Here is an 18,076-nt window from a genome sequence, read left to right on the forward strand (position 1 = left end):
TTTAGTTAGCCTTTTAAGTATTCATAGAGATCTTTAAAAGCACCACATTTGCATTCTTTGTTTTTTTTTGGGGGGGGGGGTGAGGCATTTAAAGAAAGTCTCACCAATTTTTTTCACTTCTCCAGAAAGAATTCATTAATTATACAGATCATCAAAATAATTGTCATTTAAAAACATCTTCTTTGAAAGTCAGCATTTCTAAACTTTTAAAAATCATGCTCCTTTCTCATAAACTTGGAATTCTAACTCCTTTTCTGTCATCTTATTACTAATACATTTAGCTGTTGCCTCTAAATGTGACAGCATCTTACAACATTGAAAATGTTTTTGCAAACTACATTTACCTTCCCTCTCTCCTTAGAAGTCTGTTCTCCCTGTGGCATTGTAAGAACAATGCACAGTAAACGGAATAGCACCCATGAAAAGCTCCAGAAAAGCCCATCAGGCATGGAAATGGCCCATCGGCAAGAGGATTGTCACCACTGGGAGAGTCCAAGAGAACTATCCTGGAGAACCATGGGATCCAAGTTAACTCTTGGGAACACTGGGTCTGTCCAAGTTCTGAGAATCCCGTAACAAGTTTAAAGACCAAGTCATAACGCCTGGACTAGTGCTGGAGCGACCTGCAAAGGAACCTGTGGGTCTGCCTGTACGCAGGGCGTGGGGGCAGCAACGGGACGGGCCCTGGCGAGGGAGCCTCGGGAAATGGACTGGTCAAGTGCTGGGTCTGGAAATGGGTGGGCTACCTGGATTCAACGCCAATTCTCTTGTTCCTCTGGCTGGTCTTGCAGCCCAGGGGAAGCCAGGTCAGGAGGCCAGAGAACTGAGCCAGAGCCCAGGGCAGGGTGTGAACCAAGGCTAAGGTCTAGTTACCAGCAAGCCACAACGGGAGACACTTCTACTTTGCACAGATGCCCAGCCTCCGTACACGTGAGCCCACGCTCCGGACACAGCCCCTACGGCACGGTGACCAACGACTGCAGTGATCTGCCCAGGATTTCAATAAACCACCTGGGTAAAGCCAACGTGAGCCAGTCGAGGACTGATACCGTATGAGCACCGACTTCAGAGTAAGGGCCAATGGGCACTGGGGCCCCGAGTCCCTGGGCACAATGGCCACAGTGGTCACTGGTGCCTTACATACTCCACACCAAGCTCTGTGCAGAGCCCCGACCACCTGAGCTCACGAACTCGAAGCACAGCAGGAGCGCGAGACCCATTTCACAGCCAAGGAAACGGAAACTCAGGACATTAAATAATTTGCCCACGGTGACATCATTCTATTTTCTTTTAAATTTTATTTATTTTATGATTATCATTTTTTAAGTAGGCTCCACGCCCAGCGTGAAGCCCAGTGTGGGGCCTGAGCTCACGACCCTGAGATCAAGACCTGAGCCCAGGGCAAGAGTTGGACACCCAACCGACTGAGCCACCCAGGCGCCCCTATTTTTTTTTCTTCTTAAATCAGAGATTTCAATACTCAAGAAAAACAAGTTAAAAGCTCCCAAAGGGTTCATTTTTTTCTTAACATGAAAATGAAACGGGAAGTTTCAACCCATATGATATAAATCTTATCAAAATTACTAAATTTGGGGATTTTAAAAACCAGATATTCTCTTGACTCAGACACGAAAACAATAGCCTACAGCCAACAGAACTGTGAATTCTGGAAACCATCACGTCATACACAAACTTCCGTATTTCATACCTCATCCCCGTCTTTGGAAAATTTTCACTCTACCCGCTGTCTCAGCCAAAATGCAAAATCTCTACAGAGAAGGGCTTCTCCGAAGTCCTCGGTACAGGCACTCCATTTTCTCCTGCCCTACTTTCCTCTCTTGCCCCCTCCGTCTGGCCGGCTCATGATTTCGGGAGATCTGCCCTGCACATGGCCCATGGACCATGTACCCACCCACATGTCCCACTTCTCCACACACCACTGAGTGCTGCTGGATAAAGCTGGAATCACTAAGAGTGTGGATTTCACTTTAATTGGCCTATCAGTGTCCCTCGGCAGTTTCTCACCTACTGCCCAGGATACTCTGCCATCTCAGAGCATCTCCTGGTCCCTCCACCCTCATGGCTCCGTCCTCCCTAATGCTCCTACCACGTAAGGTGCTTCCTCCTCTGGGCTGATAGGGACTCCCAGTCCTCTCACCCTGCAATGCTCTCTGCATCCTGTGTCCTATCTGCTTTCATTCCCCTCCATCTACATAGAACATTCTAGCATGAATAATGTGCTTGCTGCTAACTTTCACTCTATGATTACACTGGTCAGATTTTTCATTAAAAAGTAGGAACGGTACGCTAAATTATGACCAGGGTTGAAAGTATTACACTACTGATTTGTTGGCAAGCTTTCATCCTGAACCTGAGTCAGCAAACTTCAGGGCTCGTAACTCATGCACTGCATCAGTCAAGGAGCTGAAAAAACACAGACACAGGGACACAGTCCAGAGAAGAGGACAGACAGAATAAAACATACTTTCTTAGAAAGAGGGGGAGTCCTCGGGTTATTTCCACTCAGCCCTGAGGTCCTGTGTTGTACCAAGAGCTGGAAAGCAGCGGCATTCATTGTGGGAACTTCTTACAAACGTACCAACTGTTTCACCCACTCCAACAAAAGGGAGAGCAAAGTGTCATTTCTCCACGGTCCTGAGCCACTCCCGGACCAGCAATGCTGTTGCCTGCCCCAGGCAAGCCCCACCGGCACTCCTTTCCCATGAGTGCCCTACAGGACCCAGTGTGCACAGCGTCTCCGTCCGTGTCACCCACGCCTCGGATCGGAGGCACAAGTCGGGCCCAGGCAACTGCCTCTGGAGCTGGCACTCCTTCACGCGCGGACCAGCAGTTTCTCCTCACCTTCCATCCTGACTCTACTCATAATTACGGGAAGCGGAAAGAGGCTCCTGACTTTTCTGTCTTGACTAAAAACCATGGCTTTCTTCGTGATTTAGTAGGTGAAGGCCCAATACTTCCTGCTAGTCTTCACGCCGGGCTTACATCATGCAGGGTTTACAGAGAACTGGAAAATACTCGGTTTCTTCTAAAATCTGTTGGAAGCGATAAATTCCACGACTGTGTTACACTGCCCCACGTCCCTCCCCTGCTGAGGAAGCCCCAGACAGGACTGGCCACGTGGCTGCCACAACAGGGCTCTTCACGGCCTTCGTTTTCTCCTTCCATTAGAGAGTTAATTTCAAGGCCTCCAAAAGATAGTTTTTCTCATTATAGATAAGGCAAAATGTAACTGGAAAAGTAGACTGGCTTCCCTTCCATTATAAGCAGAAGGTCTGCTAAGTTTTGATTTTGACTTTGCCACAGGTTGAGATCAGGGAAAGTATTCTCAACCCCCTTCATCTGTTTCTAAAAGGAAGCAGTTACTGAATTATGAGAATGAACTCAAAGAGAAACCAATGTGGTTAGTTTTCAATAAAAATTCCAAGCTGCCTGAGAACTAGGTACATTCCTGGGAGATTATTTTAAATATTCATAACTTCTAAAGACATTTTTGTATTAAACTGAAATATACTGGGATCATAAATCTTGCCCCCTTTAGAATTCTAATATTGTGATTTTCATCTCTTTCCAGACCTTCTTTCCTTTTACTAATTATCTACGTGCTGCCTGATTGCATTTAGACACAAGCATTCAAACGTGAGCAATACGTAACGAGGCCCTCCCATACCCTTTCTTCATCAGTCCCTGTTCAGCCAGAACCGGTCTTCCAGCTGGTCGTCTCTCTGAAAGGTGCTGGCTGGCAGAGGCTGAGCGAGCAGGTGGCAGCACCCGCCCTCCCATCACCTAGCACAGCCCTGAGCATGCAACCGAGCCTCTCTGGGCCTCCGTTCTCTTATCTAGAAAAGGCAGGGATACTGATGGGACCCGCTTCTCAGGGGAGGAGATGAGAGAACACGTCCAAAGTGCCTAGGACAGTACCCGGTGAGTAAGAGAAGTTCACAGTGCCCGCCGCTACTGTCATCCGTACGTGACGTTTCTGCAGACAGCATTCCATGCCGTAAGCCTAACCAGAGCTGCTGACGAGCGCCATGTCTCCTCATACAGTGCAAAACAGACCAGCGCAGGCCCCCTGCCTGCAGTCTCACCCGAGTCACAGAAGGAGGCTTCGCAGCGGAGCCGCCAACACCCCAGCAGGCCCACGCCCGTCGCACACCCACTCCACTGCTCTCTGCCCTTCGACTGACAGGCCCGGGAGGGGTGAGACCATGGTCTCTTTTATTCACCAATGCATTTTCATGCTTGGCACAGGGCCTGGTACATGACGTTTACAGGTATTTAACAAATGAATAAACCGCCTATTTCTAATAGCAAGGAAATCCCAGCCCCACATTCGAATCTAAAATACCAGAGTGGGTTAAACCCTGGCTGCCCACAGAGCACACAGACAGTAGATGGCTGAGTGCTGTAGGAAGGACATAAGGGAGGCTGGAATAGACCGACGAGGCACTGGGCAGCGAGCCCCAGAGGCTCTTGGGCCGAGCAGACTGAGAACATACACAGCGCACCAGGACCAAAGAGAAGCCAACATCAACAGAATCCAGTTCTCTGACTTAACTGTAGGATAGAAATTATTTTAACTTGCTCTACTGTGATGTAAAATAGAGGAAAAGTGAGATGAACATGGACTCCTCCATCCTGCAACCATCCCCCTATTTTTAGAGAACAGAAAATGAAGAATGAAAATTAGACGGACGGTCTGTGGGCTATCCTTCCAACGCTGCTGTTTTAAGGAGCACAGCCCAGGCCAGTTTCCTTCTGGGCTGTAGACTGAACTTAAGAATCATACACCCGTGGGGCGCCTAGGTGGCTCAGTCATTAAGCGTCTGCCTTCAGCTCAGGTCATGATCCCAGGGTCCTGGGATCGAGCCCAGTGTCAGGCTCCCTGCTCAGCGTGGGGAGCTTGCTTCTCCCTCTGCCTCTGCCCCTCTCTCATGCTCTCTCTCTCAAATAAATAAATAAAATCTTAAAAAACAAAATCATACACCTATAAGATGCAGGAGACTCATATAAACCACACAGAAGAACCAGAGTAAAATGAAAAGTAAGTAAATAAATAACCACTTCATTTTACCCAAATGGTAGTACTTAGCAATAATCGTGCACCACACATATGATAACAAGGCATTTTTACAGGGTCAATCCTAAAAGTAAATACAGATCGACAAGTTAGAACTATACTCCTTCAGCCAGAAAATACTCAAGGAAGAGTAAAATAAAACATGGTGGGAGCAAGTCTGCATAATGGAAACCTGACCATAACTACCCTAACAGCATGATAAATATATCCATAAATAAAATGTAAATATGTAAAAATAAAAAGCCATTTGTAAAACGTAAAAAACTAAACCAAAAATTATGTAATATAAAGATAAATGCCATTTCTAGAACTGAGGCAAATCTGGATAGATCTATATGGCAATTTGTCCAAGTTCAAAGAAGTCAGTAAGAAAAAGTGAATGTAATTATCTTGTTAATGTCGCAGGATGCTCATGAAATACAAATCCGTTATTTATGAGGCTATCTGGCTTTATATAAAAATTAGCTGCCTTCCTCCCCACCAAGGACACAGACCCCTAATGTTCCCCACGTCTGTGCCCACATCTTCTTCCTGAGCACCAGCCAGGCTACGTTTCCCAGCCAGTCCTGCAAGGCAATGTGGCTGGCCACGTGACCACGCCTCAGCCGACAGCACGTGAGCAGAAGCGATGCAGGCCAGTTCCAGACCTGGCCATTAAAAACAAACTCCCAGGACTGACCCTCACCCTTTGCCCACCACGCAGAGGCCTGTGCGGCCCAGAGGAAGCAGCCCACAGGGCGAGGTGCGTGAGAAGAACACTTCGCAGTACCGAGCCCCTACAGGCTCAGGGCTGGTCAGTCACTGCGCTCCAGCTGATCCTGCTGTGCGGGACACTCTGGGGCCATCGTCAGGTCCCCTGTGCATGCAGGTGCCGCAGGCCCCAACTGCTGCGAGTGCTGTCCTGGCCAAGGGGTGCTGCTCCTCCGAGACCTGCCTGAGACAGGCCACGGCCCGCTGCCCCAGTGGACAACTCTGAGGGAGGGCTTATGCTCCAGAGGACCCCCTCCCACTCAACCCCCCAAGGATCAGGCCAGGGCCAGAATCTTTGACCTGAAACTACATAGTAGCCCAGCTCCACCCCCTTCCCATCTTGCATCCCCAGCGCCCTTACCTAATCCTGTGCCCCAAATCCCCATCTTGGGCTCTGCTCCTGCTGACCCAAGGTTACGGCCCACCCTACGCTGCTGCCAGCTAACTCTGCAGGGGACTCCTCTGCTATCTCCTTCAATCCCTAGAACGCCCTGTGAGGTAGGGATTCTGCTCACAGAATCTCGTGAGCATTTCAGTATCTCACACCCAGGACACGGCTAGAAAGTGGCAGAGCCTGGACTCACTCCCGGGTCACCCATCTCCACAGCACACGTATTCACCCACTGTGCTTGTTAGGAACAGTTATTTCATGTTCCGTCGTCTGTCTCGCTGTTTCATTATCACGTATGTATATGTAATTGTGTGAGAGTATGTGAGTGCTGTGGACTCAAGAAAACCAATAAACACTAAATCAAGTCGAGTCAGACAGCCATGGAAATTCCATGGCTGGCCTGAATGGTAAGAGAAATTAGCAGTTCTTATCTGATCAACCTATGAGAAACTGATAAAGGAGGCAGGACCAGAGATGTTATCTACAATTTAGAAGAAAGCGCTGACTCAAGTTGAGTAAACAAGGAAATTTCTGGCTTTGGTAGTTTGTCCAATAGAGTAAGAATGGAAGAAGAGGGTTTTGCCAGAATAACCTTGAAACCACAGGCTGACAGCAGCCAGCTGTGCTAACCTGGGGCAGCCAGGCGGAGGGCAGCAAGCGCCAGGCAGGCCTGGTTACGGCGCGCCGACCAGGCCCAGCGACACCGGCAGGGGGAGGAAGAGCCTTACCGACACGTCATCAAACCCGCCCAGAAAGCAGCCCACTTCCAAGCCGTCAAACACCTGCGTAAGGGCCAGGGGGTAGGAAGGTTAGAGAAAGGGGCAGATCATTACAAGATATTATTCAGAAAGAAAGTCAGTGGCTGATACATGAAATGAACCAGTGACAAAGAGTTACTTCTCCAGAGGTAGCAGATCACGACAGACGCAAGGGAGCAATCATCTGGGGAAGACACGCAGGCCCCTCACCGCGTCCACTGGCCTCAACGGATAACAGAACCCGAGAATTTGAATACTTACATGAACTTTAAAATTTTTAAGCTTTAAGATCCTAAAAGCTTCTTATTGACTATCATCAGTATTGCCTTTTTGAAATAGAAATTAAACAATTAGCAGGTATCATGAAGCTCACGGTGCCATTTTCCTCACTGGTTTCTATTTCACTTTGAACAGAGGTCACTTTTTTTTCCTTTATTTACATGAATTCCGGCCGTCAGTTTTAGCCATGTGGAAACGACTGCTAATTGCTTACCTAGGATAAATTCTCACTCCTTCCTAAGTAATAAAAGGGCTGCACTGCCCACCTAAAAATCCTTGAACTTGTCATAAGGGTAGCCAGCCGTGTGACTAGGTTCTGACCAACAAGACTTCACTGGCATTGTGGGATGGGGGCCCTCGGGAGGCTCCTTAGGGGCTGCCTCAGGTGGTACACACCTTTCGTCCCCATCCCTCCTCCTCTTTTGGCCTGGAATTTGGGTAGAAAAATATATGGGTCCCTGTAACATCACAGAATTGCTATACCAACCCAGAACTTTCTCGTTTTTATGCAAAAAGTAAAGACACTTGGTTTAAGTCATTGTTAAGTGAGTTTTCTGTCATGTGCAGCCTCATTCACACCCTGACCCCGAACAAGTCAAGTACAACACCGTATCTTTCACAAACACGGTGCCAAGAAACAGGCACAACAAACAACTTTCCCTTTAAGGGATGAAGAAACTCAGGTTTAGAGAGTTAAAAGTGGATTAGCCCACATTCCACTGTCCACACATAACTCAGGACACGAAGGCCCATTTTCGGACTCTTGCTTTATGAAGTGCTCTTTCTGCTGTCACACACTGCTTTCGTCTGTGACCAATGTGTCTTCAGGTAATGCTGAATAAGCCATGGTTCCAGGCTGGCATTCCCCACCTTGGAGGCTCTCCTGATGGGAGCATTCATTTAAGAACTTCTATCATTTCACGGGTATAAAAGAATAAATTACCAATTCCCTCTACCAAATGCACAATTATTTTAAGACTGTTAGTGAACTGTGAATACATTATTTAACAGAACTTTCAGTACTAATTCGTCTGCCTTTTCAAAGAAAAGGCTACCTTAATCCTTTCAACTAATTGCTCTATTTTGCTTTTCTTTATATCCCTTTAAGAGTCTAAGGTAAAAAAATTATCATTCTCATATAATTCTTATACAAACCACACTCTCACGGGTTCCGCATCTCTTGTTAATTACATGATGTTATCTGTGTTAATCCTACTCAGGAAGAACTGACAACTTCAACCACAAAAAAAAAGATGAGAACTCTGCATAAATTGCTTAGCCCAAAGTTAATCGTATAATGCAGAGAATAAAGAGGCTCTAACAGCTATTGTATGACTTATCAGCTTCCCTAACAGGGTCACTTGGTATATTTTAATAAGACTAATTAAATACCTTAACAATGTCATTGAAACTTCATGAATCTTTCAATGAATTACAACCTTCCTTTACAGCATGTTTTCATTTATTAATCTCACTTAAAATGCAAAGAACTATATAAGAGACCAACAGACACTTAAGAACACCTCTCAGTTAATTCTGATTAAATGTGGGTTAAATGCAGAGAATAAAGACCACTAGTGACCCCTGACATAATTAAAATTATGCTCTTCTATCACAATATTAATCCTCTTATTTTAGTATTTTCATAGGTCTTTTTTCTTTCAGATTGTGCCTTGTTTAATACCTATTTTTGTATTGGGAGATGCTTTCTAAACATTTTGAAGAAGCACATGCCCAGGGCTGAGCACCAGCCTTCACAGATGGGGGGCAGACCCCACATGGACTTACATACATGAAGATAATGGTATTGGCTCAAGCAGTGAAGCCAGAGCATGTAGTACACATTATAACATCTTTAACTTAGTACAAAACCCTGCTCTTGATGAACATACTGAAGCCTATTTGTTTCTTATTTCATACAATGAAAAGCCCTTTATCCCTGCACCTTACCCCTCCTGCTGTCCTCCCCAAACAATCCCACCCAAGCACAGTACCAGCCCTCCCAGCTCTTACTGACAGTCACAATCTTTTTTTTTTTAGATTTGAATTGCATTTATTTTATTATGTTATGTTAATCACCATACATTACATCATTAGTTTTTGATGTAGTGATCCAAGATCCATTGTTTGCATATAACACCCAGTGCTCCATGCAGTACATGCCCTCCTTAATACCCATCACTAGCTAACCCATCCCCCTGCCCCCCTCCCCTCTAAAACCCTCAGTTTGTTTCTCGGAGTCCATAGTCTCTCGTGGTTTTTCTCCCCCTCCGATTCCCCCCCTTCATTTTTCCCTTCCTACTACCTTTTTTTTTTTTTTTTTTAACATATAATGTATTATTTGTTTCAGAGGTACAGGTCTGTGATAATTCACAGTGCTCACCAAAGCACAATCTTAAATACAGTTCGGGTCCAATCTGCCAGTTTACTCACGTGCATTTTAATACTCAGAGCGAAATGGGCAGGTACACCATGACTAAGAGACTCGGACTGCCACGGCTGCAACCCCATCTCCTGCACCCAGTTATGTGAACTTGAGCAACTGAATCTTTCCAAGACTCAGTTTCCCCATCTGTAAACTGGAGAAAATGTTCCCTTCACATGGCTGTTGAACACAAGCTCCGAGCAAACTCTACGACACAGTAAGCACTCAGTAATTGTTTCCTTTCCCAATGATTTTCAACAGTACCTGCTCGAAGAAGACTATTTCCTCACTCAAAAAAGGATGGAGCAGCAGCTCTACCAACTAAGAGCACAGTCTGTTTAAAAATTCTCATCTGTGAATACACCCACCACATGACCCACAATCCCTACTCCTAGCTATTTACCGACAACTACATTCACACAGAAAACGATGCACACGTTTATACCAACTTTATTCATAAGAACCAAAGACTAGAAATAACCCAAACGTTCACATGGCGAATGGATAAACAGACTGTGGTACATCCATACGGTAAAATAATACTTGCCAATAAAAAAAGACGAGCCACTTACAGGTGCAACATACTGGATGAAAGAATCTCAACAGCACTGTGGCAAAGGAAAGAAGCCAGACTCAAACCAAACATGCCACGGGAGTCCACGACAGGATCTCAGCGACAAGAAACAGATCTGGATGCCAGGGGCTGGGATGGGGAGAGGAGTGACCACAGAAGGGCAGCATGAGGAAGCCCTTCGGGAGACGGGACCGCTCTCAACATCTTAATTGTAGTGATTACACAACTGTATGTACTTGTGAATTTTCACAGGCTTGTGCATCAAAAGGACCAAATCGTAAAAAAGTTTTTTAAGTTTCTAATCTTTTGGAAGAAGTGCTTCCTAGTCCTTTATAATAAAATAGGACCTCTTTCAAAGTTTATCTTAAAAATGCATTTTAACAGACCTATAGGTCTTCAGAAACGCCAGAGAAAGTAAGTATTAAAGACAAAAATTGGTGTGCTTTGCAGGATCCATCAGTAAAAACAGGCCATAAAGATTTTCTTGGCACACACAGGAGGTTCTGAGAGTTTGACAATCTGTATTATCGTCAATCCTGCACTGGCTGGACTGTTACATTACAGATTAGGGTGAACTGCACTCAAGAGTTTTAGTCTACTATTTATGAAAGGATGCATGAAAGGTTTTCGTTTCAACATAACAGTTTTACTTAGCCAAAGACTCAACATGACAGTTTAGCACATACTTTCAGAAGGTGGCTTTTATAATGTGGCCTACTGGCTCACTTACTGTACAAGAAGCCCACTTCATGTAATTTCAGTCAGGAGTCCCAGGGCTCGCAGTTACGTGTGCAGACTCCCACCCAGCCGATCTCCACCCAGCACACACAATGTGCGCTGGCAGGACGGCAAGTCAAGTCAACGGGGCGCTGAATCTCATAACCACCACACTTAATAGCTGTTACCACAGTGTTTAGCTGTTCCTGTTCCTGCTGCAGATGGGAATTCATTGATATGATTAAATTTGATGGTATGATAATATATGGTAATCATGATTAATCAGAAACCCACTAGCAAATGGAGGATGTTGGGTATTATGTCACCTGCATTTTAAACTGCATTCTCTCCCCACAAGCCTGACAATGTTTGACAGCTGGAAGGCTCTCATCCTGTACTCGCCTGCTACTACTGGTAGATCTGATAAGAGAAAATGCCCATCATTCCTTCCCGATCTTAAGTGCTAATAATTACAAGGCATTGCAGGCAAGTTGTAAAAACAGTTAGGGGTTCAAAAGGAAGGCTGGAATAAAGTCTAGATTCACATCTGCAAGGGCTCTAATCAGAAAGAAATGGAATTTGAGGCGGCAGTCTCATCAAACATGATTTGCATGAAATGCCACATAAAACACACCCAGGACGTGTCCATCACCACCACCTGATACCCTGCACCCGCTCCACGGAAGCAGAGCACACGCAGACCTACCTGTGAGGTGCTACAGCCCCACGGGAAACACAAATGGAAATCTTACTGGGTTAACCTAAGTAATAATGTAATTGCTAGGAAGACTAATTTAAACTTACTAGTAGTCTTTTTTTTTTTTTTTTTTAAAGATTTTATTTATTTATTTGACAGAGAGAGACACAGGGAGAGAGGGAACACAAGCAGGGGGAGTGGGAGAGGGAGAAGCAGGCTTCCTGCGGAGCAGGGAGCCCGATGCGGGGCTCGATCCCAGGACCCTGGGACCATGACCTGAGCCGAAGGCAGACGCTTAACCAACTGAGCCACCCAGGTGCCCCACTAGTAGTCTTTTTTTTAATGTAATTTTTAGTTTTAATTCCAACAAAAATCACTCAGAAATTATTCAGCAGCCAAAGTACTTGGTATTTAACTGGCTACCCTGAAATACCAGCTTTTACCCAGTACATCAATTCAAAATCAATGACTGAACAGGTTTTTAAAATACCCTAGGTCAAGAATCTTCACAACCTGAGTTACTCAGGATTTACCCATATGCTTAAAAATAGCAATTACACCAACACTTAAATTAGGTTAGCAAAATCTCAAAGCAACACTTTAAAATATTACTAACCAACATTTTAGTGTGACCTTTTTATGTGGGCAAACTTTAAAAACAATAAACACCTCTTTGAGGATAAATAACGTAACTGGAAAATATACTTACGGATAAAAACAAGACTTCAAACTTCACGTTAATGACAAAACCATCAGGGACAGCCTTTATGGAGAAAGAAACCTATCGGACTAACACGTAAAACAAAGAGCATTTGGAAATGAAAACAGAATTCAAACCAACACAAAGAGAACAACTCACGTGCAGAAAGGTAAATGAGCCTCCCCACCCCACTCCCCCACAAAAACAAAACAACAAAGAAAACCACAAGTGTTCTGTGAAACTACATTCAAAGGTCTTAACATGAGTGAGAATGCTTCATGAGAGCATGAGGGACGGCAGGTAGTAGGTGGCAAGACCGGACGGAGCGTACAGAGCGGACACGGAGGGAGGGACGGACCCTCACACAGCACTTAAGGGCAGACGCTTACTTCCTGTGCCCATCAGCTCCTGTGAGGACTCACTGTTTAGAGAGCTGAGACATATTTTACATTTGGCAAAGTAATAATGTGATATTAAACGGAGTATGAAAAGAATTCATTCTCTGATAACGCTATCAATTGTGATACATTTTTGTATTTCAAAGAAAGATTCATAACTCAGACTTGAAAAAATAAAACACCCTGGGAATTAAAGTTTGTGATGAGAAATGTTTTAAAGTACAGCACTAAGAGCTGTATCCACAGTGAAAATTAAATACACGGATCTAATTCTTAGATGCAAACCTAAATCACAAAGCACTTCACCGAATTCCGGGGGGGGGGGGGGGGGGGGGGGGGGAGCTCAATGCCAAGAGCTAAAGCAGTATTTTCCAAAAACATCAAACATAAGGATACTTTTCTTATGATATTTACTACTTTGACATTCAAATCTTTGTCTTAAAAACTGTTTATTCAATTCTCTCAGTAAAATTCACCAATAGGAAATAAAAATACTAGTTCTCCTACTATATCACGCATAGCCTAGAATACCATATTTTCATCTAAGATTTGAATTTTTCAAACAATCTTAAGTAATTCTATGAAAAATAGGTTTAATATTAGGTTGCCTAAGACTTCTCTGATTTTTAACTAAAAAACTGGAGCATTTCCACCTAATACAATTTCTAGGTGTACTAGTTCTAAATTAAGAATTTCTGAAGTTTTCATAAAATTGTCAAACAAAATGGATTTTTAAGAAAGTAAAGCTTACCACTGTTGGGGAAGAGCAGGAAGAACCTTAGCATTAATACCAACTAGATACTAATTCCTTAAAATTTGGAAATTTAGTGGTACTTGTACTGACTGCCTTTTTTACTCTTTAGTCAGATGGGTAGAGCTGAATTTCTCTACACTTAAGTGAGCGTGATGTAATTCTCCAGAGCAAATTCACATATGTATCACTGAAAACAACAAGTAAAAAACTAAATTATATACCCCTTCTCCAAACTATTGATTTCATATAGGGTTCATCATGGAGTCTGAGTCAGTAGATGTCCTTGGCACACAAAAGGATGTGAATTACAGAAATGTACTAAGCAAAGTGAAGTTCACTGCAATCCTGTCTTTCCCCGGCCTAAGCTCCTTTAATGAATGCCCACTTCTCCTAGGATAGGTGGAGTTCTTGCTGACAGCTTCAGAAGTCCCTGATCTATGTCTGCAGATCAGCTTCTGTACAGTCCTACTCGCCCTGTGCCCAATAGAGATGGCCTAGCCCTGGGCCTTGTGCACACAAAGTGCAGATAAATAGCGGTTCAATAAGTGACACAGAAAATTAATACTGAGAGATCTTGCTCCAAGACTGCAGTGAACTTCACTTTGCTCAACAGATCAGTGTAATTCACATCTGTTTGTGTGCCAAGGAAGACTACTGATTCGAACAGACTCCATGATGATTCCAAAATTAGGCTTCCTAACGTGAATGTTTTATCAGTCTGGGGGTCTTCTTACAAAGCAAAATTCAGTTTAGCGAAAGTAACAGGCAGACCCCAGGGCAAACTGCCATCAGTAAGAAATCTCCAAGGGTCTTTGTTAAAACACAGCAATACTATCCCCACTAGTTTTATAATTTTACTCGGCCAAAACTGGCTTCATTGAACTATGCTAGTCTGTTTTATGGTTTAGGACCAGCACTAGGCAGAAGCACTTGGCATGAAGGAGAAACTCACATGCTCACAAAACTACATTTACACTGACAGCAACCAAGTTCAACCTAGTAGAAAAGGAAAAAACAATAATAAAGATCTGGTCTATGTAAAATAACAGGAGATGGCCCAGAGTTGGTCCCCCTTCTTAACGATATTTTAGTGCACTTTTTAAAACATACTACCTCTTGTGTGTTTTTTTTAAAAAAAAAATCTTTTTACGTCATCTCTACGCCCAACGTGGGGCTCCAACTCACAACCCCAAGAGCAAAAGCTGCATGCTCCACTGCCTGAGCCAGCCGGGCGCCCCCAGCTCGCGTCTGTTTTTTAAAAATCGATTCCACATCTGATCACCTTTTTTAAGGAAGACCGAGTACAGAAATAAGTAGAGCACTGCACTTTTAAGACCACAGGTACACTGTAACCGCAGCTTAAGATCCAGCATTTGGGACTTAACAAAAGGTACAAGACGTGTAAGACACCGATAGACAAGTGAGCTAAAGAGAGTCTCCTACTCCTGTGTAGCCCAGCCACCTCCTGCCACCCGTACATATTGCCCATCTCAAAAATAACAACAAAACCAGACATCACACCTTGCAGAAAACTTTTCCAAAAGCAGTTCAACAGTATTTACTATCCCCAGAGTACTATAGAACTTAAAAATAAGTTCACAATTTCAGGGTGCGTGGCTGGCTCCATCAGTGGAGTGTGTAACTTGGTCTCAGAGATGTGCGTTCGAGCCCCACGCTGTGTGTAGAGACTACTTAAACATAAAATTAAAAGAAAAAAAAACAACAACAGTAAGTTCAATTTCTCAAAGAATATTCTTCTGGGGGCGCCAGGGTGGCTCAGCAAGTTAAGCATCTGACTCTGGATTTCAGCTAAGGTCACGATCTCAGGGTCGTGGGATTGAGCCCCTGTGTCAGGCTCTGTGCTCAGTGGGGAGTCTGCTACTTTCTCTCTCTCTCTCCCTTTGCCCACCCTACTCATGCTCTCTAAAATAAATAAGTAAATCTTTAAAAAAAAAGAGAGAGAAAGAAAGAAAAGAAATTTTCTCTTATGATCCTCTTATCCTCCAGAGTATTATGCAGTTTGCTTCTTCTAGGATTAGATAAAATTATATGTGCAGAATGGAAAAATAGAAGTAGATGAAAATTACAAATGATTATCTAATTTTATATTAGTAAACACATTTTTATAAAAATATCAAGTACATACAACACTGCTTTGTTTTTCTTAAACTACAACTGGTTTTCACATCAAATTTTATCTCTATAATGCAAACAAAACACAAAAACAAGTCTAATAATGATTACAACACAGCTGCTTACATTTCTGAAAAACAGCAAAAAGTACTTAAAATATTAGAACTTTATAGTAACTAGCAGTTAAACTACTTCACCAGAAAAAATGTATCTAACAACTAAATCACATGTGCTTATCATTGGACCATGCAATTAATAAACCCTCGCTGTTATAGCAAGTGCTTTGAACAGAGAACTGTACTCAATAAATACCACTTAATTTTAAAAACCTAGTTTTTAGTACTTCGTAAGTAATTTAAAGGAAAAATTAGTTAATATGGGGGAATAAAACCATTAAGAATCAGTTTTAGAAATCATAATTCATAAATAACTACAAATCAAAGACGTTTCTAAAAAATATTCTGAACTTTAAATCCAATACTGATTTTATTTTTGAATAATCTTCTAACTATACACCTAGAGCCTTCATTAAAACTTTTTTGCTAAACGCCTTATAATAAATAAGCTATCTACTTAAGTGTCAAAGCTAGGGTCAAATAGTCTTTCAGATATTTCCTGAAATCAGAGATTATTCAGTCTCAACAAAACTTTATCTGTTTTACATAAAAATGATACTAAAATTTTATGATCTGGTCCATTTTTTTTTCAACACTATAAAAAGAACATGTCCTCACTGATTTAACGAAACCAAGAACTAATAACAAATCTAACCCAAAACTCAAAAAAAAAAAAAAAGAAATTTATTTAAACAGATACAACTATTTAACAGACATTTTTCTTCTAGTTAAAATGTATTAGAAGAATGGATAAACTTAAGGAAAGCATACCAAAGTATGGAGGGGGGAGAATCTGTACTTTCTTATAAAGATACTTTAAAGAGAAAACCTTCATTTTAAACTATAAAACCAATAGCTCATTAAGACTTTTGAGGTTTGGTTGTCTGCTTTTTTTTTAAGCAAGTAGAGATCACTTTTTTTTTTTTTAAAGATTGATTTATTTATTTGAGAGAGAGCATGCATGAGCAACCGGGGGGGGCGGGGGGGGCAAAGGGAGAGAGAATCCTAAGGCTGAGTGCGGAGCCCAATACAGGGGCTCAATCCCAGGACCCTGAGATCATGACCTGAGCTGAAACCAAGAGTCGGACGCTTAACCGACTGTGCCACCCAGGCACCCCGAGAATTCATTATTATTCCCTAGAATTTCACACACACATACCCACACGTACACAAATTCACATGCGTGTGCGTGCACGCACACATGATAATAAAGCAAGGCCCTTTCTCACTTAATGTACGGCAATAATGAAATCAAAATTCATACTCTAAGATGAAAGGCACTGTATGATGATCCTGATTCAACACTTTTACAGTTAAACAAAATTAATTCCATTCTCAAAAATCCATTGACCTTAAGCTTTTAACAAACATTTTCCACTGCAAAAATTATTGTCAATATTTACAAATCTTTAAACTTATATTTAGTTGGAACAACTTGTATTTGCTGTATTAATATTTCTTAGTAAATGTATGCTCATCCCTATCAGAGCAGAAGGAGCAGCTGCTACTCACTGGGAATCTCTGGGGCCCCACAGCAGGTCTCGGCTGGCTCGGGACTGGCAGCAAGGGCACTAGGAAGAAAACACCTTTGGTTACCAACACCGTTTACTTCACAAACAAACCCACTGAGAAAGGAATACAGTATGTTAAGTTTAATAAAAAATATATACCATGTGTAAAATACATGTAATACATTAAGTTTACACTTAACCTAAATCCCATATAAGGGAAGGGAGAGCAGAACTTGCCAGCATACAACGGCATATGCAGAAGCTGAAATTTCAGCAGGGAATTCCTATTCAGCACTAAGATGTTTTGCAATAAAAAAAGAGCTTACTCCTCTAAAATAAAAAATGGCCTTGTGTTTCACATCCATCACCCAGTTATCCAGACTATCTACTCCAGTTACGGTTTCTGACTCCAATCAAATACAAATTTAAATCTAAATCCTCTAGAATCATGGGGGGGGGGGGGGGGGGAGGAAAACACACATACCCATGGTAGTGTTACAAAGAACAATCTACTATGCCAAGACTTTCAGTTTGGTTTTGTTGTTTTTAAACAAGCAGAACTCCAATCCATCTACCGGAAGAACACAAAATCATAATTTTAAAAAACAGACATTTTATAGTAGGGAAGAAGCCACATGTTAGTTTTATACCCTGGGGCTAAATAAGGTATGCTCAAGCTACTTAAAACATATGCATTGTACTGATCTAGATTTTGGAGGGAAAAAAAAAAAAAACAAAAACAAACCACCACCCACCTAGGGACTGCTCCACGGTG

The 18,076-nt window shown here is 42.8% G+C and overlaps 1 protein-coding gene across 3 annotated transcripts in view; it reads right to left on the reverse strand.

The window, feature by feature from the left end:
* RBM33 (RNA binding motif protein 33) overlaps positions 1 to 18,076 on the reverse strand; it is a 127,589-nt gene that overhangs the window by 45,668 nt on the left and 63,845 nt on the right. For all 3 annotated transcript variants that reach the window (XM_032394403.1, XM_032394402.1, XM_032394401.1), the window contains one exon: positions 17,303 to 17,361. In XM_032394403.1, the coding sequence (XP_032250294.1) occupies positions 17,303 to 17,361 (59 nt within the window). The remainder of the gene's footprint in view (positions 1 to 17,302; positions 17,362 to 18,076) is intronic.

Source organism: Phoca vitulina, unplaced genomic scaffold (genome assembly GCF_004348235.1).
Source record: "Phoca vitulina isolate PV1807 unplaced genomic scaffold, GSC_HSeal_1.0 scaffold80, whole genome shotgun sequence".
Taxonomy (NCBI): Eukaryota; Metazoa; Chordata; class Mammalia; order Carnivora; family Phocidae; genus Phoca; species Phoca vitulina.